The 23,789-nt window shown below is 40.5% G+C and overlaps 1 protein-coding gene across 8 annotated transcripts in view; it reads right to left on the bottom strand.

Moving 5' to 3' along the window:
• AP3B2 (adaptor related protein complex 3 subunit beta 2) overlaps positions 1 to 23,789 on the bottom strand; it is a 115,875-nt gene that overhangs the window by 42,888 nt on the left and 49,198 nt on the right. For all 8 annotated transcript variants that reach the window (XM_068275632.1, XM_068275631.1, XM_068275633.1 and 5 more), the window contains exons 10-14: positions 21,701 to 21,755; positions 20,443 to 20,514; positions 15,845 to 15,907; positions 14,931 to 15,063; positions 12,156 to 12,265 (exon numbers count right to left, since the gene is read on the bottom strand). In XM_068275632.1, the coding sequence (XP_068131733.1) occupies positions 12,156 to 12,265; positions 14,931 to 15,063; positions 15,845 to 15,907; positions 20,443 to 20,514; positions 21,701 to 21,755 (433 nt within the window). The remainder of the gene's footprint in view (positions 1 to 12,155; positions 12,266 to 14,930; positions 15,064 to 15,844; positions 15,908 to 20,442; positions 20,515 to 21,700; positions 21,756 to 23,789) is intronic.

The raw sequence follows: 23,789 nt of genomic DNA, 5'->3' as shown, positions 1-23,789 counted from the left end.
TAAACATATTTCACAGGAAATATAGGAAATGTGGTGCAAAAATGACTTTTCTTGCACAGTAATAATGCGACTAATTTTCTGCTAAAGAATATCTGTTGTGAGAAGAACGTGGAAGCTGCCACCTTTACTCCCTGTGAAGAAAATGCCAGTTATTTGGCCACACGCTGGAGTCACGCATCTACAACTACAGATAAGGTTCTGCGCCCCTTACAGCTAGTACAGAATGCTGCAGCCAGACTCCTAGCCAATGCCCCCCGCAGCTCACACATCACCCCAGTACCCTCACTTCTCTTGCCTCCCCCCAAACACACCAGAAAAAAGTAAGTTTGTAAACTGGTAGTCCTTGTACTCTAATGCTTCCCCATGCTGGAAGGCTTCTAACCTCTTCACTATACTATCCAAAAATAAAATAAAGAATTCACGCCAGGTTTCCTTTAGGGCTTGTTCACACGGGTGCTGTTCTGGCATTAAACGATGGCCGTGACGCTCAAGCGCTGTCCATTCAAATGAAGGGACAATCCCGGTACCGTTGTTTATCGTCACTCGCACAAACGCTTTGCTCAATCATGTTGTCTCATTCAGTCCTGGGAGCTTCCATGCCATTTTGCTATAAACAGGACTATGGCCTCAATTCACTAAGCTTTATCAAACACTTTATCAAACATTTGATAATTTACCTCATGGGTAAAATCTAATTTTGAATTCACAAAGGTGTTATAGATTTATTGAACGTTTTATCAATAAAGCATTCGATAAATATATAACACCTTATTGAATTCAAAATTAGATTTTACCCATGAGGTAAATTATCAAACGTTTGATAAAGTGTTTGATAAAGCTTAGTGAATTGAGGCCTATGTGCTGCTATTGAGGAACTGTGAATATATTTACAGCTGCTGCTTAAACTAAGGAAATAAATCCAGACTCACATCATCTAGTTGAATACGGATCGGCCAATCATTGCTGATGAATGTGGAATGCGTGTGTGTGATATCTGTTAGGAGCACTCCTATTAGTGGTCTAGTGCGGGTTTGGGGTTTTTAATTGTTGTGGGGTAATAGGGGGTCATAACCTTTTTTACTTGATATAATAAAGTGAAGTTTATAGTAATTGAGCGGCGGCCCAGAGTATTGTTTTTTGTGCAATTGAAAGGAGTATGGGCCAGCCTTCCCTCCTTATTGGAGGTTTGCTAATTATTAGCCAATGACCTGTGCACTGGTGAACCAGATAGTACAAGCTTCAAGGATTGCCTAAATGCCGTGCTTCTGTGTCCCCCTGGGGACATCAGAACCAACAAATGATGGGAAGCTTAACCAATGGTTTGCCAAATCCTTTTCTGCTAAGCAGCAAAAAAACAATTTCAGCAAGACGTTGGGCTGCTGGTTCAGACACCCCTTTTGGGCATGTCTGGTCCTGCATATCTATAAATTAGATGATCAAATACAATCATATAGGAGCTACATCCCAACAAATATTTCATAACTGTTATAATTTAAGTAGGCCTCAGTTATTTGGACTGAGTTTAGGTAAAAGGCTTGTCCGCAGAGTATACCTTTAAAATAAATAGAGTTTCTTGTGATGTAGGCAGAAGCATCTCAGTGTTTGCTTGAAACAGATGAATAGCAAGCAAATACTGAGAACATGTTCCTGAAGGAAGGCCACAGGCCTACCTTGCCCCAGACAAGTGGACTACGAGAACAATCAACATAGGCCATGTTTACAAAATACCACATTCCTGTATGTAAGCAAAAGGCATCATTAAATATTAATCGAGTAGGTGTGTATTATGACACCACGAGGGGTCGAAGCCAATAGCCGGGTCTGGGGGATGGCTAAGATGAGGTCACATTTAACTCTTTCCTAGTCGGTATTAAAGAGCCGGGTGGGCTAACGGAGCTCACTCTGATTCCTACTTTCCTGCTCTCTATATGCTGACTGGAACACCTAATTATTTTCCTTTCTTTATGTAATCTGATATAATGTATGCTGTACATAGGTAGTCTAGAAGATGTAACGTAGGATAGATATAAGGAGACCTGATTGCCCTCAGAAGGAAGGTAATCACGCCGCTGTAACGCAACATGGAACTTTGCTTGGCCAGGATATGATGAACTGTATCTGTATAGTTGTGTACTTAATAAACTCTATCAAACTTTGAAGAAGCCTGAGAAAGTCTATCTCCTGCTTGCTGTGATGAGTCGTGTTTGCAACTCTTGCTGATGAGTTGCTGGTGCCGGAGCACAAGGTGATTTATAACAGTTTATAACAGTGGTGCCGATAAACCCCTCACTGTCTAGCAAAACAGGCAGACAGGGGCCGAAGTTTCCAAGACATTTCACAGCGAAACAAGCGGAGTAGACGCGGACTGGAAAGCTTATCAAGCTGATAAGTGGTGTGCGTGAGCCAACACACGGGCTGAAATTCGAGGAAATCAGCGGCGAAACTCTTGGACATTAAACTTAAGCTGCAGGTGCACATGCAGTTAAAAGCCGTCTCGCAACTGCCGTGGGGGAGATGCCGATCCACTGAGCCAGTGTGGGGACAGAGAGATTAGGCTCAGAAGTTCCTGGGGGGCCAATCAGTTTCGCGGGAAAGTGGCAAAGGCTGATCGAATTGGCAGGCGTAAGAAGTCCGGGACCACAGGCACATATGGTTTACGTTGTTATATTGCATTATCTTTATTGTATTTGGAGTTGTACAACGGATAGATAATGTATTCAGTGTTAATTGCAGCTTGGAGTCTGTGTACTTCCTCCCCCTCCCGGGAGTGGTGGGAAGGGGGGGGTAAGGTGGGGTACAGCTCCGATGTAAAGCGTACATAGTGCTGTCTTCAGAGTTTATGTGCTTTAATGTTCCTGTGTTGCATGTTATGGCTTACATAGTGGATATTTATATATACGTTTGTCTGTTCACGGGCATGATGCTTTTCGCTGGACAGATGTTAACTGTGTTAGTTGCTGGGTTTTTTTTTCTCTTTTTTTTTGTTTTTCTCTCTCTCACTTCACAGAGTCTGGGAAGGATGCCAGGTGTGAGTGGTGTCCCCCGCAGCAGAGATAAGTCGGCTGGTGGGCAGCGGGGAGTGCAGCAGTCGGAGGGAGATTGGGTAGAGAGAGCGTAGAGAAAAGCGTAGAGAAAACCAAGCTAGTTCCAGTTAGTGCTAATATGTTATTTTTAATGTCTGTATAAGTTTATGTGTTCGTCTCAGAATAAGTTTGTAACTGGGATGGTAACGGTTAAGGGTTTGTGTGAGAAGAGGACACAGCACGCTCTAGTAGTTCTGAGTTATGTCTGAGATAAGTGGACGGCTGTCTTGTGTAGAGAGAGATTTCCACGTCACTGGGTGATACTCAGGTATATAGCATTTAGGATTACAGCTGGGACGGGGTTTTCCTAAGGTTTTTGCAGGCTTCCAAGAGTGTTTGTAGCGGAATGCTGATCTTCTGCAATATGTAATTATGCTATATGTAACTAGGCATAAAATGTTTGTTCTGTTTGATTTTGTTTTTCTCCAAATGTGTATAGGATTAAGAGGTTATTATGGGAGATTGCATAGCAGCCATCTTAGCTGGCAGTCCAGGACTAAAAATGGCGGCATTGGGGAGCAAAGATGGAGATGTCAGTCGGATAAGCGAAAGGTTCCAGATGCCAATCCGAGTTTGGAGAACAGCGAGATTTCTGAGATTGGAAAGAGACTAAAAAACGAGATTCCTGAGATCGGAAAGAGACTAAAAAAACGGACTGCTGAGCAAAGCATAATGCAAATTGCTAATGTTTTTTTTTTCCCAAGGAGGTGCTTTTATAATGAAGAGTACCATGCTGATGGTGATCCTAGGCTGCCATTTCGTCCGAGGAGAACGAAGAGAGGACATTCTCATGTATAATAAGGGGTTAATGAGAACACAAGTGCCAGGTGCAAACAAATTTCATGGCACAATGTGGGTGAAAGGTCTAAAGCGTCAGGTGTGCTGGAAGTTTGAATTGAACGGCAGTGTAAATCTGCTATTGAATGTCACACTCCCAGAATCGATGCACCGATCCAAAGTTTTGTTAAAAGGTACATTGCAGTACAATGGGTACATGCAAAAGGTGGAGTGTGTGATTCGGGGGTACCTTGTCTTGGTTATACAGAGTGAGATGGTTCCAGATTGGAGAGGAACGAGCAGGAGGCGTCAATTCTCCTGCAGGAGAGACGCAGGGGACAACATTACACTCTGGGGTTACCAACAGGGGGTGTCTCTGAAACAACTATACACACGTAAAGGCTGGAAAGCCGAGGGTGTGTGGTTCTCGAAACAAGAAGTAAAAATCGAGATCAAGCCACATTTCCAGGTGACAAAGAGGGTGGGGAGAGCGATCCCGGGGGAGGGAAAGCCAACACAGGGAAACCCATTCTCACTACACGGGTCACAACAGGGGACAATATTACACAGTCCATATGCAGCCACTTATCCTCATGCTAGTTGGGTAAGTGAAGAGGTACTCTTAATTGAAAGATTGCAGAGAGTACAGTCTTCCCGACCTCAGGTACATATTGTGCCTCAGGACATAAGGGGGGAAGAGGTCCAATCAGGGCAGTTGGGGACATATTTTGTCAGGGAGATGCTAAAAGATCCTGTACAACTGAGATTGGACAAGGGGAGTGAAAGGTTGTAATAATGTGCTGCTTAAATCACCCCGATATTAAAATATATACAGCACATCACAATTTCTTAAAAATGACATCATTGCTTCAACTAGTCAGCAGCACATTCCTCCAGACAGTGCTTTACAGATACATTAATAATTAACACTCTAGAAGTTCCAGGCACCTAAATACAAAACCTGTATTTCAATACCCAGTTGGTATATTACCATACAAGCCACTGTGACAGAGATCTGAAGACTCAGACCTATTCATGCATTGTTGTTAAAAAACCTGGTCTATTGAGAAATTAACACATGTAACAAAGTCTACCTCTGCCAGTTGTTTACAGAATAACAAATCCTATTGTCTCTGCTGTCTGTACCATGTCTATGCTATTGTTTCAAATATTTTCTATGTGCACTCCGGTCTAATCTGGTTTTTCCCTAACATCAGGGTGTATATAAGATTGACCTGTAAATAAAGATTTCAGATGCTGTTCCACCAATTTAAGTGTTTGTGGTTCTGTATCTCCCAGCTGGAAGAGAGGGTATTCACTTGGATTGGGGGAGAACTTTAACCTGGGTTGCAGATTATTCTGCTAAGTCATCTTGTAGCTGCCTCCGCTGAAATTGAGCTAACAGTTTGGTGTCGAGAAGTTGGATCCGCCATATACAGTATCGGGTGAGTAATTCTATTTTTTGATTACCACCCTATACTGTCAGAGCGGATTAATAGAACCCGGAGGGAAAGTGCTTCTGTAGCGCCTCTCCCAGGAATCTGATATTCCTAAAGTAAATAGCGGGTCTGATGCCCCAATTACTGTGTGTCTAAGTGAATATTCTCTCTAAACCTTGTATATTGTTGTATAGTCGCTTAAGTGAATTTTAGTTATATAAGATTGCATGTTACTGTATAGATTTGTGTAGATTGTATGTGAGGTTAAGCTGAGATTGAAGGTATAAACTTGTCCACAGAGGATAGTTAAAATTCAAACCATAAATCGGGTGTAGATAAACCTGATTAGAAACTATAGAAGAATCACATAAGCTGGAGACCAGGTTTGCCAGTAAAGTCTAATACTGACGTCACCATCCCTAGATAAACCTTCAAACTCAGCTAATCTCACTCTATTTTTTTTAGCTTAGCATAATGGGAAAGTCTCAAAGGTAAGGGGACTCCCAAGGGTTATTTTTGATTTATGATGTATCATATTCTGTGATGCTGTTTAATGCGGATATATAGATTTGTAAGTTTTAGAAAGAATCATGTTCCACAATTTGCTTTGAATCTTATTTCTGACTAACTCTATTTAGGAGTTTCATTTTTTTTTCTCGGAGACACTCAGCAGTTGCAGGTGTCTCTCTGGACCAGGACATTTTGAATGGGCATTGCGGCCGCAGGATAACTTTTTTTTATCAGTCCCTCCAAAATGTTCTGGCCTGGCTACTAGATGTTTCTGAGCCTTTTCTTCTAATTACTATAAATGTGTTTGTCTATCTCCTCTCACTGTAGTTTCTGTGGAACTGTGATTTAAATTGCTTGTGTATGACTGGTTGCACTTTTTCAGCTAGGTTGTACTTTAAATATGCATCTCTGGACATCTGCTCAGAGTTGTTGCAGGTTTCTACCCCCTCCCTCCATGTATTGGGAGAGACTTGTGTTAATGCTTTTGTTTTTTCTCTTTCCTCTTCCCTGAAAAGACTGGGGGCAATGAGGAGAGTGTCAGGAAACAGAAACAAAAGAAGATCCCAGCTATATGTTGTTTGTCTGTTTGTGTATGTGTCTGTGCACAGAGAGTATCCAAATATTTTTTTTAGAGTTAGGAATAAACCTCTTAATTTAATTGATCGTTTTTTTCTACAGTCAGAAAAGTCAAAAGCTAAATTATTGTTGGAGTCTAAGGTATGCGGACTGTGGTTATGTAAATGTGCATGTGTTGTCTTTCTTTGTCTACTATAGGAGAGGGTTTGTAAATTGTCTTGAGGCAAGGCAGGTGAGATTGAATGTGTAATTGGTTTTCACCTCATATAATGAATGACCCATGCACAAAGTTGCTGGCCATTGTGATGTTTTGAATTTAGTGTTTTGCAAAGGAAACAATTTATTTCGGGTGAACCAGATGTAACATGTCTTAAAATTTGTAATTTAAAGTTGGTTATAAAAAATTAACATACGGAAAGGCATGTTCCATCTGAAGTTCTTTGTTTTTCATGTGGGTTTTTTTTTGTCAGGTATTTTTGCATATACCTGAGAATTCAAAGCACACAACAGTTTTGCTGTCAATGGGTGAATTAGGTTTGTAAATCTTCCAGTAGGAATTAAGTTGCTGTGAATGAAATGTAATCATTTTAACTTGAGCTTGCACTCATGCCGATATGAATGTAATGTAGAGATTGTGTCCAAAATCATCTTGCTCAAATTACTAGAAGTTATGCTCATGCCAGGTTTTCTGTTCATATTGCCAAGAATAATGCAAACAATTGTGTGAATGTTTGGGTACGTGTATAATATTAATGGTGATGAGTCCCTTAAGCAAAGTGACATACTTATATTTTTTCACTTGTAATTGTGTAAAATTCTAACAAATGCTTTTACAGCAATTTCTTTGTTGGTTTCTGGTCTGTCTCTGGTTACAATCTGAGGGGTGTGGGAAACAAACCCTGGTGTTGTGCATTTGGGGAGGGTTTTGAACAGCAGACGTTGGCCCCCTGTACCACCTACTGTGCACAGGGTGAGATGGGGGGCCAACTAAACCTGCAAGTGGCTGAATCACACAGCCTCATAACCCGGCCCACATCAGTGTTCTAACATGCCTGGAGAGGGTGGAGACAAATATGTCATGTAAAATACTTATTGGTTGATTTGATTGTAATTGTCTCCATATGTCTGTTTGTATTGATACTGTGCTGTATAAAGCAAGGTCAGAGAAATGTGTTTAAGTGTCAGAACTCTATAGTACTAGGATTTACAGACAGTATGATGTTAGTAAAAGAAACTTGAATAGAGAGAGTAACCTTTGTCAAAAATATTGTTACATAGCTACGCATGTGGTAAATAGGTTGCACACACCCACTAAGCTGTTTAACTTCTTATTACCATTGAGGACCTCTACATAACTGCTTTGATTGAGACTGAGCTATCAATTACTTGGCTCATGCAGTTTGACAAACCTTGAACTCGTGTCTGATTCATCTTTACTAATTTGCCTGCACAAGTGTTCTTTATTACCTGTTCACTTGGAGACCTGCCTGTGATATCACCTGATTATGGAATACTTTGGAGATCATCTGATATGATTCTCCTGCACTGATGCAGCCCTAGAAGGATGACCCTCTGCTGTAAGGATGAGCCCTTCCTGCACCTGCCCTCCTCCTGTGGTGGTGATGGCTGCTTCAAGCCTTTCTTTTGTGTCATCCTTTGGGAAGAACTCCGCCTCTGCTGTTGCAACTGTGAGGTTTCTCAACTGGGATGAGAAGTTGAGTCTGCCCTTCCCTGCCTTCTACAACCTGGCTGCAATTGCTACATCCTTGTTATAAATCTGTTTCCATTTCTTTTGTGGGTGCCCAATGCCATACAATGAAACTGCTAACAAAAAGGCACTGAGTGTAGCCACGGTGATTACACGGCCAGCTCTCAGCCGCCACTGTCTGTTTGCCCCGAGACAGTGAGAGCTTGGCAGAAAAACATCTGCATTCATCATGAGGGCTTGTGGTGATGAATTCACCGTCCTCCTTCACCCTTCAAATGAACAATATTCTACTCTGCAATAATGAACTGACATTTCCTGGACCCACTCGAGGATCATTTTTTTTTCCAAAATGCATTAAGGAGTTCTAACCTTATGGGTGAGGTGTGGCTTTAGGCAACCTGTTACAGTTTACCACATTCAGTTTTCCATTAAGTTATGCAGGGCTAGATTAGGATGATATACTAGCAAAGCTAACTACTGTTAATTCATCGTGTAGTTGTGTAACCCTTTAAACTGTATATTGTATTTGTGTACCAATGACAACACTAACTCATTGATCTCTAACATACATAGAGCTGTGCATAGTATCTAAGTGATCCCGCCCTTTCCTTTAGAAAAGGTTGGGATCAAAGGTTGGGTTGAAAGGTTGTAATAATGTGCTGCTTAAATCACCCCGATATTAAAATATATACAGCACATCACAATTTCTTAAAAATGACATCATTGCTTCAACTAGTCAGCAGCACATTCCTCCAGACAGTGCTTTACAGATACATTAATAATTAACACTCTAGAAGTTCCAGGCACCTAAATACAAAACCTGTATTTCAATACCCAGTTGGTATATTACCATACAAGCCACTGTGACAGAGATCTGAAGACTCAGACCTATTCATGCATTGTTGTTAAAAAACCTGGTCTATTGAGAAATTAACACATGTAACAAAGTCTACCTCTGCCAGTTGTTTACAGAATAACAAATCCTATTGTCTCTGCTGTCTGTACCATGTCTATGCTATTGTTTCAAATATTTTCTATGTGCACTCCGGTCTAATCTGGTTTTTCCCTAACATCAGGGTGTATATAAGATTGACCTGTAAATAAAGATTTCAGATGCTGTTCCACCAATTTAAGTGTTTGTGGTTCTGTATCTCCCAGCTGGAAGAGAGGGTATTCACTTGGATTGGGGGAGAACTTTAACCTGGGTTGCAGATTATTCTGCTAAGTCATCTTGTAGCTGCCTCCGCTGAAATTGAGCTAACAGGGAGGTATATCAATTTTTCTGGAGAAGGATCTTTTGCATGGAGATGTTTGGGGGAACAAATGGAAAGGGTGCAACACTTCTTTAGGCACCGCCACTTCCTTAGTTCCCGCCTCAACACATGTCTTACACCATGACCTGAGAGGTCAACATTTTTTGGTGCTAGATGGGGAGGTGAAACAAGTAGAGTTGCCCTCATACGGGCAATTCTCACAGAGGTACCTGTGTTTGCCGGGGCAAGTCAAATTTAGTGAAAAAGCCTGCTGGCTCAATAACACAGAATGCGAGGCTACCATTCAAAAGATCCGCCCTGAAGCCAAACCGATAGTTCCGGTGGCTGAAGGAAAGGTTTGTTTTTTTAACATAATGTCTAAGGACACATTCAAAGTACATTTTCATAATTGTTCCGACAAGGTGGATCTTTCAAGGGGAACATATTGTGTGAGCGGAGATCCCATTTGGATCGAGTCATCCAAGTTTGATGATGTTATTCCTCAAATTGTTAAGAGAACTCTAAAGTTCAAAGTTTCACGGGAAGTTCCCATCCTGAAAGATAACACGACATGGGACAAAGGGGAACAGGTTTTGACCCAAGACGACCACACGTTGTTACAACAGTTAAACAAACAAAACACTAAGTTAGAGGTAAGATTTCACCATGATCCAGGTGATCTTAACGAGGTAGAACACAAATATAAGCAGGTGAGTTCCAGTCTGACCTGGTGGAAAAGGTTTCCGGCGATGTTCCAGGGACACTCGGACTGGGCCTCTGCAGTTCAAAATTTCTTCCTACACCCACTGGTCGTTGTGACGGAGATGATGACTCTGGGCATCATTATCCAGGTGAGGTTGGGTGTTAAATTACGTAAAACAAATTAACCTGGACAAGAGATTGGTGCCTCATAAACAATCTCATTAACCAATATTTCCAAATTAAGGGATATACAGGGTTATGGGTATAGGTTTAGTAGTACCGGTGATGGAGCTGATTGTATAAAGGCGCTCTTTTAGAAGGCACCTGGCACTGCTCCGTTGTATAACAAACAAGTTTCACTTTTCTGTGGTCATGCAAGTTTGTGAGTGATACGCAAGTGACTCAAATGCTGAGCATGTGGTATAGAGGGACTTATAAGTAGGGCATCCCCAGAGAGCCTGGTTACAGGAAGACCAAGAGGTCTTGCCCTCTCTCCCAGGGATAACTGCCTAGAGCAGAGAAGTTGTGTGAGCAAGAACATCGAAAAGTGAAACATATAGAAAATAAACCAGGTACTGTTGGGTTCAGAAGCTGGGATCTGCGGATCAAGCCATTTTAGGGGGGATTGTTATAATTTAAGTAGGCCTCAGTTATTTGGACTGAGTTTAGGTAAAAGGCTTGTCTGCAGAGTATACCTTTAAAATAAATAGAGTTTCTTGTGATGTAGGCAGAAGCATCTCAGTGTTTGCTTGAAACAGATGAATAACAAGCAAATACTGAGAACATGTTCCTGAAGGAAGGCCACACACTTGATATAATAAAGTGAAGTTTATAGTAATTGAGCGGCGGCCCAGAGTATTGTTTCTTGTGCAATTGAAAGGAGTATGGGCCAGTCTTCCCTCCTTATTGGAGGTTTACTAATTATTAGCCAATGACCTGTGCACCGGTGAACCAGATAGTACAAGCTTCAAGGATTGCCTAAATGCCGTGCTTCTGTGTCCCCCTGGGGACATCAGAACCAACAAATGATGGGAAGCTTAACCAATGGTTTGCCAAATCCTTTTCTGCTAAGCAGCAAAAAAACAATTTCAGCAAGACGTTGGGCTGCTGGTTCAGACACCTCTTTTGGGCATGTCTGGTCCTGCATATCTATAAATTAGATGATCAAATACAATCATATAGGAGCTACATCCCAACAAATATTTCATAACTGTTATAATTTAAGTAGGCCTCAGTTATTTGGACTGAGTTTAGGTAAAAGGCTTGTCCGCAGAGTATACCTTTAAAATAAATAGAGTTTCTTGTGATGTAGGCAGAAGCATCTCAGTGTTTGCTTGAAACAGATGAATAGCAAGCAAATACTGAGAACATGTTCCTGAAGGAAGGCCACAGGCCTACCTTGCCCCAGACAAGTGGACTACGAGAACAATCAACATAGGCCATGTTTACAAAATACCACATTCCTGTATGTAAGCAAAAGGCATCATTAAATATTAATCGAGTAGGTGTGTATTATGACACCACGAGGGGTCGAAGCCAATAGCCGGGTCTGGGGGATGGCTAAGATGAGGTCACATTTAACTCTTTCCTAGTCGGTATTAAAGAGCCGGGTGGGCTGACGGAGCTCACTCTGATTCCTACTTTCCTGCTCTCTATATGCTGACTGGAACACCTAATTATTTTCCTTTCTTTATGTAATCTGATATAATGTATGCTGTACATAGGTAGTCTAGAAGATGTAACGTAGGATAGATATAAGGAAACCTGATTGCCCTCAGAAGGAAGGAAATCACGCCGCTGTAACACAACATGGAACTTTGCTTGGCCAGGATATGATGAACTGTATCTGTATAGTTGTGTACTTAATAAACTCCATCAAACTTTGAAGAAGCCTGAGAAAGTCTATCTCCTGCTTGCTGTGATGAGTCGTGTTTGCAACTCTTGCTGATGAGTTGCTGGTGCCGGAGAAAAGGTGATTTATAACAGTTTATAACAATAACCAATTAAAGCTGAAACTGACAATAATGGTAGTTCCCTGATTACAGCATACAGGGGTCCGTACATCGGAGTAACTAGTGCACCACATTTTCCTTTGTAGAATGCATACCTGAATATTGTCTGTTAGTTTAGCCATGTGTTTGATAATCTCACTGTGCTGTGCTGGCTGCATTTGTAGCAATTTCTTGATAACCACAACTGATTCTGCTACCACCAGCTCTGCAGACAGAAAAAAATGAAACATTTCCATTGTTAATACAGTTGTATTAATCAAAGGTGCTGAAAAACTTCTTAGCATGTGAATCTAAAAATGAAAGTGCTCTAATAAAATGAGTACAAAACAGCAAAAAAAATGCCAAAATCTCAGGCTTTATTATGACAGGCCTAATTTATTGAATCTGCCCTAATCGAAGATTTACTTGGTAAAACAAGCTGTGCACATCCCTGCTCTGCGGGTTGGTATTGGTCATGATTTGGTTGGTGAAACCAATAAACCTGACTTGTTTAGTAAATTAGCACCAGATGTTTGTATTTCCAGTAACATACATTTATTATCACTATGTTGTTGTAGCTACTTTACAAAATGTGAAACCATGGCCTCGATTCATAAAGCATTCCCGCATTCGGAAATGCTGAAAACGGCACACTTTACCGACCACACAGCAAAATCTGTATTCATAAAGGCTTTTTCCGCATGAAAAGCCGACATTCGCGAGCAGAGTGATAAATCACCGCCTTGCGCGGTGATTATCATAGCAAAAGTAACAAGTAGTCAATTCATAAAGATTAGAGGTAGCGGTATGCGGACGGGTATTACCGCTACCTCTGATGTGGCGAGAAGCGTGCGGAATACATTGCAGTGAATGGGACAGACCTCCCAAGCAGCTGCAGAGAGAACACCGCACGGAGGGATTCCGCCTGCTTCTCCTGTTTCCGCATGCGTAGGACAGCCTAACGTCTGCCTACAGCGGAATATCTCCGCACGCCTGTCACATCTAGCTACATTTTTATGAATTACCACCCTGAAGGCGGAAATACCGAGAGCGGTGTTTCCCCGCTCGACTTTACCTTACCGACAGCACTTTTATGAATCGAGGCCATTCTGTCTACAGTATAGTGTGAATGTATCAACTCAAATAATCGGGGTCCCAACGCAAAGAAATACGTTTTACAAATAACTGTAAACTCACTAATAGTATTACATGGATAGCATAATAGCTTTATTATAAGGCAGTAATTCTCTACACAACGCAGCTCAGCCTGATGTTGTGTCATTTGGGTGCTAAGCTGCTGCATCATTGGTTACAGGATATATCTGCACTCTCCATACTGATAGGCAATTATTGAAGTAAAGTATACAGATAAGCAGTTCCCCCAACACTGGCCTTAGTTGGCAATAGCAACATACAGTAAGTCTATGACAATAGTAAGAATTGGTTAGTGAGCTTATTAGTAAGTGAGCAGTTAGTGGCATGGTTATATACTTTGTAAAGTGCTATGGAAACATGTTAGCACTGCATGAATACACAGTAATAATACTAATAATTAACAGCTTGGAAAGTTCAGGTTTATGGGCTTTGGGGGAAGGGATGCTTAGTGTAGGTTTGTTTATCGGTTGGGCAGAGGTAAGCAGGTACAAAAAAAAAAAAAAAAAAAGAGTGTGAATATGTTTTACAGATTGGGTCTGACTTCACTCTAAAGGTGCCCATTAAGGGTACAATTTTTCCTTCAGATTCAATCTTTTGACACGATTTAAACGACTTAGAATCTGTACTCTAAAATTGTTACAATAAAAAGCAAACCATTCTATTCATTATGTTCTCCTGGGCCCCTCTGTGCTATTTCTGCCACTCCCTGCTGCAATCCTGGCTTGTAATTGCCATTTTTAGGCAGTGTTTACAAACAAAAGACATGGCTTCTAACTAGAGTGTGATAGGCTTGAGAGTAGCTCAGTCTCTGACTCATACAGAGCTTGGAGAGGGTGTGTATAGCTTCTGCCAATGAAAAGCAGTGCAGCACATTCCACACATTCCAGCCTCAGCCGACAGAGCCAACAGAAGAGAGAAGATTAGATCATATAACAAAGATAACACAGCCACTGTGCAACTAGAAAAGGCTGCAGTAACACAGACCACATTAGAACAGGTATAGGAACTTATAGGATAGAAGAAATAAGGCTGAAAATTTTGTTACAGAGTCTCTTTAAACTAATTGGAAGGCAATTATTGATTGTTCCCATTAATGGAAAGATTTAAGAAGGTTTTACATTCCGATTCAACCATAAAATCCAATTTTTGGATTGATACATTTTTATTTTCCAAGAGACTTAAAGTGGACCCAAATTAAAAATACAAGATTTCAGAAATAAAATCTATTTTCTAAATTATAATAATAAATAGCAGCCTTTTTTCAGCTGCATGATGACAAATATAAAATATTTTATATTTATTGGAGGAACCCCTCCCTTCCTTTCAAATTGCCGGGATTTTTTCCGGCAAACTGGTGCAGTAGATGGTGTCCGGCAATGGAGGAATTGCGAATGGCTGCCCCCAGTATAACCCTAGCTTTGAAAAGAGATCGGTTAAAAGCATGCACTGAAATGATCATAGGTTTGAAGGAGTGTTTATTTATCTTTGTATGTGTCAGAGTGGTGCAACTAAATATTTTTAATTAAAAAAATGTTTGGTTTAGGTCCGCTTTAAGAATCGTTTCACACCGATTTGTGCCACACACGGCGCAGTTTTCTATATGATTCGATCTTTTGCAGAAATTGTTATGATCGAATCTGAAGGAAAAATTGAACCATTAATAGGCACCTTATCTACCTCATGAAATGACTTTCCTCAGCTGATCAGTGCATTGTTTGTCCCTTATAATATCTTACCATCCCGGTTGGATAGCAGTTGAACAAGCCCATTGAGGCAGGTGTCTCGGACTTTACCAATGTTAGTAGCACATCGGCCAATAGCCTGTATTGTAGCAGCCACAAAATCTTTGTCCATACTGCGAATGTACGTCTGCAAGAATAAACAGAGGGAGAGACATGTCTGGCCTGCCACGGAATGTTCAATCAACAGAAATGACTGACAATTAGTATTATAAAATTAAAGACATTATAATTTACAGAATTATGTTATTCATGGAATCATGAGTAAGAAGCACTGTATCGATCCAGTCCTGATCCCTGTAGGTGGCAGTAATTTTGCATGTGTGTGCACCTTAAGATGTTTCTGTGACTTTAAATTGTTAGCAGAGAATGAGCTATGCCTACACATACTACCTGTGCCTGGGAAGTCTCCTAATTTTACAGAAATATCTTGTGAGAAAACCAAGCTTATAATTAATTTAGACATATAATTCTCCTGTAGCTGTAACAATTATAATTACATTAAAAGTAAACGTATCATGTCAAGAGAAAACTATTGCTGGCAGCCTTTTTATTATTCTCTTGCCATAAAACTTTCTTAGCCTCTGATCTCGATCAACATGGAGCTAAACCCCTCTGGCATCCTATCACTTGCTTGATTTGCACATTTGTTCTAGCTTAAAGAGCAAATTCAGCTGAAACTACACATTTAATCATTAGCCTTTTACTATAAAATTATAACAACTTGCGGGGTATGTTTCCTCCAACTTCCTCCCAGCACCCCGTGTCTGCATAGCCCCGCCCTCCTGCGGAAAAGTGCCATGGGGCTTTCTCTACTAGAGATGGTCCTTTTCTGCAAGAGGGCGGAGCTACACAGTCACCAAACTGAAAAAAGAAGACAGAAACTGTACAGTCCTTATTTCTATACTTACCTGAAACTCGCGCAGTATGATGGAAATGTTGGTCTCATTTGCTAGGTTCGTCAACACTTCTAGCTGTATAGGAAAATTAAATGCAAATTTAGTTTATGTGCAGTATTGCTTCTGTGTATTTCTTTTTTAAAGAGACACTGAACCGGAAAAAAAATTATGATATTATGATTTGTATGTGTAGTACAGCTAAAAAATAAAACATTAAGATCAGATACATCAGTCTAATTGTTTCCAGTACAGGAAGAGTTAAGAAACTCCAGTTGTTATCTCTATGCAAAAAAGCAATTAAGCTCTGCAACTTTCAAAGTCATGGAGAGGGCTGTTATCTGACTTCTATTATCTCAAGTGTTATTGAACCATTTACTTTTTCTCTGCTAGAGGAGAGGTCATTAGTTCACAGACTGCTCTGAAAGAATCATTTTGAATGCTGAGTGTTGTGTAATCTGGACATATTATAGAATGATGCAATGTTAGAAAAAACACTATATACCTGAAAATAAAAATATGAGAATATTTTCTTTGCTGCTAAACATCTAGTAATTATTCATAGTACACAACCAATTCATTATATCATTTTTTTTTTTTTTGCTTCAGTGTCTCTTTAAATGCAGTACATCTTTTGTATGTTACTTTTGTTAAATTGTTACTTTTTACTGCTGGGTTTTTGTTTGTTACATTTTTATAACATTGTTACAGTTTTGTTTATTTTCCTATGAAAAGTTACTTTTGTATGGAACTTAAAGAAAGCAATTTTTCTTAAAGGGATGGTCCAAGCAAATTAAAAAAAATGAGTTTCACTTACCTGGGGCTTCTACCAGCCCCATGCAGCCATCCTGTGCCCTCGTAGTCACTCACTGCTGCTCCAGTCCCCCGCTGGCAGCAAGCCGACCTCGGAGGTCGGCGGGTCGCATTGCGTACATTTTTACGCATTCCCGCTAGTGCAGGAACATTAACACATACATTTTTACGCGTTACTGGTTCAATGCGTAAATTTTCACGCATTGAACCACTAACACGTAAACATGTATGTGTTATTGTTCCTGCACTAGCGGGAATGCATAAAAATGTACGCAATGCGACCCGCCGACCTCAAGTGGGGAAGGAGCTTAAAGGGAAGGTCCAAGCAAAATAAAAAAATGAGTTTCACTTACCTGGGGCTTCTACCAGCCCCATGCAGCCATCCTGTGCCCTGCACAGGATGGCTGCATGGGGCTGGTAGAAGCCCCAGGTAAGTGAAACTCATTTTTTTATTTTGCTTGGACCTTCCCTTTAAGCTCCTTCCCCACTTGTTGGAAAAATGAAGTGCTGACGCAATTTGGCATTACGATTGTGATTCAATTCATTACAATAAATGGAAATTGCAATACACTTGCATATTTTCGTTTCCAACTATGCGTTATGATTCCGCAGTGAATGCATGGATGGGGACATCAGACAGAGCAGTCTATGCAATTCTAACCTCCCCACGGATCGCGTTGCATTGTGTTGCCACAAAAAAGTGAGTGTGGGGATGTGGCCTTTTGTATATTTGCAGTCGCTGCCTGTATATAGCCCAGCCGATCAGTGAAAGGTTTGATTCATGTGCTAAATTCACCAATAGACTAGATTGCTTTATCGTATCTATTGTAAATCACTTAAAAATGTGCAATATCTGCCAGATAATGAAAACCGCTCGATCGCACAGGACGGTAAATGTCCGCTGAATGTACTAGAATTGAGTGCATTTTGTTATATTTGGATTGATTCCATGCTTCTGAACATGGACCTCATCAGCTTGGTGGAGAGGAGAAGAGGTTAGGCATTATGAGTGACTACCTGTACAGTTTGATTGACAGCACAAATCTATCACATATCGATTCCAGTATATGGAACACTGATCGATCATATCTCCAACGGCAAACTGTTTCCTGATCGGAAAAAAAAAAAAATCCAATCCAAACAGTGATTGGACAGAGTCCATACTATTAATGCAGCAGAAACATCAAGGCACACAATCCAATACAAACAGTCCAATGCAAAGGCAGAATGCACATAAGCACAAGCAATCCAACTTGACCTATCGCCTATCTGATTATAAACAGCGCTTTACACATTAAAACGGTATCACTGTTATTTGTATTTGTCTGTTTTTACCAAAGCTATCCTATTAGTAAACATGAGATTACTTGGCATAATCATCACTTACCGGTACTCAAGTCACATATAGAAGCATAAATAATATACAAACATGGCTGCTCTCAGAATCTCAATGTTCTGAGCCCCATACAATTTTTATTTAATATCCAAATTTAGGCCAACCCATTCATGGTACATGTAAGGGCACTTATACAAAACATTGTAACCAATGTATATACTTTAGTTGCTGTATTGTGTCACAGCTTTCTGTGTAATAAAGCTGGCTTCTCCTCGGTGTTGCTCTCGGCCCTGCCCTCTAGGACTCATACTCTTTCAGTTATAGATCGAACTATGAGAGAATAACTTGTTATCCATGACCATATGCATAGTAGGATTTTCATAGCTTAATAAACTTAAACTTGAGCAACACAAATGAAACAAGTCTTTCATTGTTCCTCCTATTTAGAGCCATATGTTGGGCATGTGATATTGAACCGTAATTCCTAAATAAAAAAAAAATGTGGGTGGACACATACAAGTGCTATTACAGCCTCTAATTCAATTCAATAATTCCTTAATTCTAATTCAATAATAATGAAGGCTTGTAATAATGAAGCTATTCATTAAAGTTCTTCATCTACACAAGCAAAGAGTATTTCTCTTATATAATTATTCTTCTCCAGGAGTTCTAATTTGGTCATTATATGAAGTATACACAATTTAAAGGAACTCTATCAAACCAAGTGCTCTAAAATGACAATGTACAAATAATGTCTAAGTAGCTGTATAAACATTGTCCTACTTTTCATGTTAAATATCAGAGGCAAAAGCTTTGATTCATTGTATGTGGGATTTAGATCTATTGGAACAAATCATTCTCAAAAGGGGTGTCTGCTTTTTTTTTCCATATCAGACTACAGAGTATTTTTCTCGTAAAGCAAAAAAAAAAAAGTATGAAAAGCTGTGGTGTCATAGATAATGACACATTTTTATAACAAGTTACATTTCCTCTGCTCTCTTCAGACACTTCTGTCAGAGACACAGGACATAGTACGCGGGCAGCTGCAGCGGCTGAGATCTTTCTCTCACACACACAGGGTTAACAGATGCACTGTGATGGAATCCCCCCTCCCCTCGTGATTCACTCTGCCATCAGATTAGAGTTGCCATCAGTTAAGAGTGAAAGGAATTTAAGACGGTAAAAAAAAGAGATAAGTAAGTGAAATGTATACATCATTATTTACCAGCACTTCAGGAACTCTCTCAATACCAGGTTAAAAAAACATTTTAATTGATAGTGTTCCAAAAGTCAGCATGATCAGGTGACATAATAGCACATTTGACTGAACGTGGCCACTATGCTTAGTGTATGATATTAATCAGGATCAAAAATGTGTGTTCTCAGTGAAAGATAAAACATCTTCCTAATCATCACTTTCTGTACTTGCTTGTTTGGTATCCCAGCTTTGACATCCAGGAGTTCAGTAAGCTACAGAATTCATTCACACAGGTCCTCATTTACTGAAGACACTGACAGGAAACCCCTAAGATCCTGAGTTGGAATGTTACAAGCCTACCAGCAAACCATGACTGAATTCATTAAGAGCTGTTTGATATGATTTGCCTCCTTCACCTGGGTAATATCATGCAATGGGGAGAGCTGCTTAAAGGTTGTGAATTAGTGGTTGTGTGATGTGCAGCATCCACAGCAAGGTTTGTTTTGTTTTTTTAATAAGTTCAGGACAGCCAGAGCTTACAAGATCGTACAGTGATAAAAAAGAGCATAGAAAAATAACACTAAAGCCAGTTGTGCAGCAATGTATAAGGTAGCAGGCATTTTAAAGGAGTCATCAGTCAGAAAAAACTCCCCCGCTCTACTTACCCAGGGCTTCCTCCAGGCCCTTGCAGCTGACATGTCCCGCATTGATAGCTCCGCTCGCAGCCGCCGGCCCGGGGTCCCCGGCGGTACAGAGGCTGACCTCCTCTAGTGCTCCTGCACGAGCGTCGCTGTCAATCAAGTCCACGTTATCCGCGGTGTACTGTGCAGGCGCAGTAGTTCTGCGCTTGTGCTGTACTCCGCGGACAACGTGGACTAACAGCGTGTGCACAAGCGCGGTAGAGACGACCTGGAGGTCGCCCTCTGCACTGGCGGGCCGACGGCTGATCGCGGAGCTGCGGCGTGGGACATGTCAGCTGCAAGGGCCTGGAGGAAGCCCCAGGAAAGTATGACATGTTATTTTTGATTATTTGCTATTTACATGTTATTTACTGGCTCTAACACTGCACTGAAGCTCTCCCAATTTGTCTTTTGCTAGTAAGCACATTTTAATCTTTGATGTGGCCCATTTGATTCCTGTTCATAAGAGTCTTGGTACTTTGCATTCACAGCCAACTGTCTAGTAGCTGAAACAATTTCATATTTACCGATCACACATATCTATAAAGCACAAGGTATTCTAAATGATAAAGCCTGATGTTTTTACCTTTAGAATTTTAATCTGTGTTGGGTCAGTTGATCTAATGTAGAAACTTTTCAAGTATGGTTCAAACATTCCCTGTGGAACACAACCAGAACCAGAATTAGCACCAAGAAAAGATAAAGGATTAGCACATTTTTAACAATATAGAGCAACAATGTATTATTTATATACAGTGTGGTTTTCAAATAATGAAACATCCAGAAGGGTTAGTGTTAACTACCTAGTACTGCCATGCAAGTCTTACTGCTCCTGTCTACCACTTGGTTATTTGGTTAAGGCCCATACACATGGCGTACAAATCTCTGTAGAGACACGTGTTGCGCGACAGTTTACACGTGTGGACACGGCAAGTGACAAAGACAGTCTGTAGATAAAGCCATGTCTACGCGATTGAACTGGTGAATCGCTCGCGGGTTCTGTCACACGAACCGTTGCAAAGTCTGTCGCTGTCCTCACGTGTGTACGGAAGTCTTGTACAGACGGTAAAGTCGCTACTAACAGACGTGTACGCAGCATCCAGGCAGAGTTGACTTATCAAACAGTTTCCGCCACATCTCCGCCATTTCTGTTGTGAGTACAACTGTTACTAACTCGAACTGTCGCTTCCATAAATCTGCTGATGTCTCTTGTCTGTTTGTCGCTGCCTCACAGCTGCAGACATTTGTACGCCGTGTTTATGAGGCTTTAGGAATGTGGGTGAACGCTCCATTTCTGCTGATCCTAGCTTTCAAAATGTAACACAAGGTGGTGTGTGCATGCTGTGTACATCTACAATGAGAACTTATTCTTATGAATGTAGATTTTTTTTTCAGTAATTCTTACTATGGACTTATAAGAACCAATTGAGGGTTGAAAACTTTTGTCATCTAATACCAGACAATTTCTGATTAATCCTGGTCAGGTTTGTAGGTTCAATTGTGTTAGTTCTCAAGAAGTTGAGAACCTCAGTAAATTGTATTCAATGTACCTTCATTACTTGTATTGCAAAGTTTATTTTACAGAGACTTTGAATAATATACTCTTAATGTAAAATGTTAGGTTGACACCATTTATTGGCTGACTCATCAGGTTGAAAAAGTTTTTTTTCTTCTTTAGGCTTGAACAGGCCTAGAGAAGAAACTTATTTTGAAAGATTGCCTTTTCACTCTTCTGGGTTAACCACTAAACTGTATCAGCCTTACTCCAAAGTGTTTGCTCTAACCAGAACCTTTCACAGTTCAATAATCTAATCTAAAGATGATATTCTGATTTACTTACTTACCCTTCTTTTGATGGACATAGTTGCTACATTCTGCAGTACAACATACTGGACCTCACTAGGGGAAAAAAGGAATAGCGTATATTGCAAGATTACACTGGAAAGGAATGTCCTGAAATGATGTTAAAATGTGGATTAAATTGCTGCAAACATGAAAACTCAATAATGTGACCGTTTTAATAAACTGTAAGGCCCAACTTCAATGCTGTCTTTGCTTGTATCTGATTGGAGGTTTGAAGAGTGAATGCAGAATAGCTTCATGCACTTCTTCTTTGGTGAGTTACAGCATTAATACAGTAAGTAGTTAATGACAACTGGAATTCTTAAAACAATTAAAATAAAAAAGCAACAATGGAGGTTATTACTCATTAAATTTACACAATTGTAATTTGTTCTCCAATATTTGACAACATATACAACGGTAATTAACAACATAACTTGAACAGACTTTCGAACTTGTGCTGGGAACCAGAGAGGTGGCCTGTCTGTCACCTCACACATCTATGATTACCTTTAAGATGAAACATATCAAATCATCTTAAGGTACCCATACACCTCTCGATCTGCCATGAGATCGACCATCAGATGGCTCCCTCTCTGTTCAAATCTGATCATAGAGCGATCTATTGACAGGTCACACACTGCAGACATATTTCCAATGTTTCCAATAGACTTCAGCATGAAATCTATTGGAAATCACCCCCTACTGCCACCATGTGCCACGCCCCCCATGAAATCTGCCCCCCCCCCCCCCGGCCAGTGGTGGGCGTTGCATGCTCACATGTATTACATCTCCTCGCCTCCTCCTGTGTCTGGCATCTTTTTGAATTACACCGCGAGCACCTGTATGAGCTGACAATGCCACATGGAGTGACATCAGTACACGTGGCAGTGTCACATGGTACAGGTGCTCGCAGTGGCTATTCAAAAAGACACCGGACACAGGATGAGGTCATGAGTCACACTGATGAGACAGGTAAGCTTGCAACACTCACCATGGGCCCAGCGGGTTCAAATACACTTGGTGGGGAGACCAGACAGGTGTCCATCAGTTGTCAGGAAAACTAACGCACCCGATAGATCCACTGCGACTGATATTTTCAAGCATGGCCAATCGCTGATGTCCATGGACAATGGAAATTGGTTGTTTGTGTGGCCATGTTGCGGCATCAATATCTGCCAGATTCAATGACTGTGTTCGAATCGGCTGAAAATCAAGTAATGTATGGGCACCCTTAAGACCCTCTATGATAAACCAAGATTAAAGATATACAAGGCCATAAAGATTACTGTTATGTTCAAACAAATCTTTTTTTTTGAGTGTGTGTTTTTATGGTTTAGTTATACGAAAGCTTATTGTGTGGCATGCCACATGGCATGGTTGTAGAAAGATGCATACATCCTTTTGGTTTTAAAGGGAACCTAAAGCGAGTAAAATTATTTAAAATAAAGACATGACATAGCTGCAAATGAATGTTACATACTAACATCACCATCAGTTCCTCTCAGAAGCTCAACATTTTCTTCTTACTGTGATCCCTTCCAGTTTTGACAATATTTTGTCAGAACTGAAATATACCAGTTGCTGTCAATTATTTATCAGCAGCTGTCAGTTATAACTAAATGTGCAAGGTAATATCCATGTTTCCCTATGGCTCAAGTGGATGATACTACAGTTTAACAGTGTGCTGACCAGGAATCTGTTATGGGGTAATGGCCATTTTTAAAATGGAGAATGGAGAATTCCATTGATCACAGTGGACAAATGGGACGCAGGAGAGGAGAAAGAGATTGAGAAGTAGACTACACGGGAAAGTTTGACATGTGTATGGTTATTCTGACTTTTTATTTTCAGTTCAGGTTCTCTATAACCAGGGCTGTATCTGACACTGCATCATGTCTAGAGAATTTGTTGTGAATAAAATGAGATCAGCCTAGAAGTGAATAACGTTCATTCACATATGTAAACTGTTAAGGTGGCCACTAACGATACAATTTGCCAATCGTTTACACACGATTCTTCTTATGAAGGATTGGAAATTATCATTTTGGACCACTAACAGATGAAAATCTCTTAACCAATCTGCTCAGA

Source organism: Hyperolius riggenbachi, chromosome 3, assembly GCF_040937935.1.
Source record: "Hyperolius riggenbachi isolate aHypRig1 chromosome 3, aHypRig1.pri, whole genome shotgun sequence".
Lineage (NCBI taxonomy): Eukaryota > Metazoa > Chordata > Amphibia > Anura > Hyperoliidae > Hyperolius > Hyperolius riggenbachi.
Note: the sequence above shows the minus strand (reverse complement) of the source record. Positions and strands in the feature narration are given on the sequence as shown.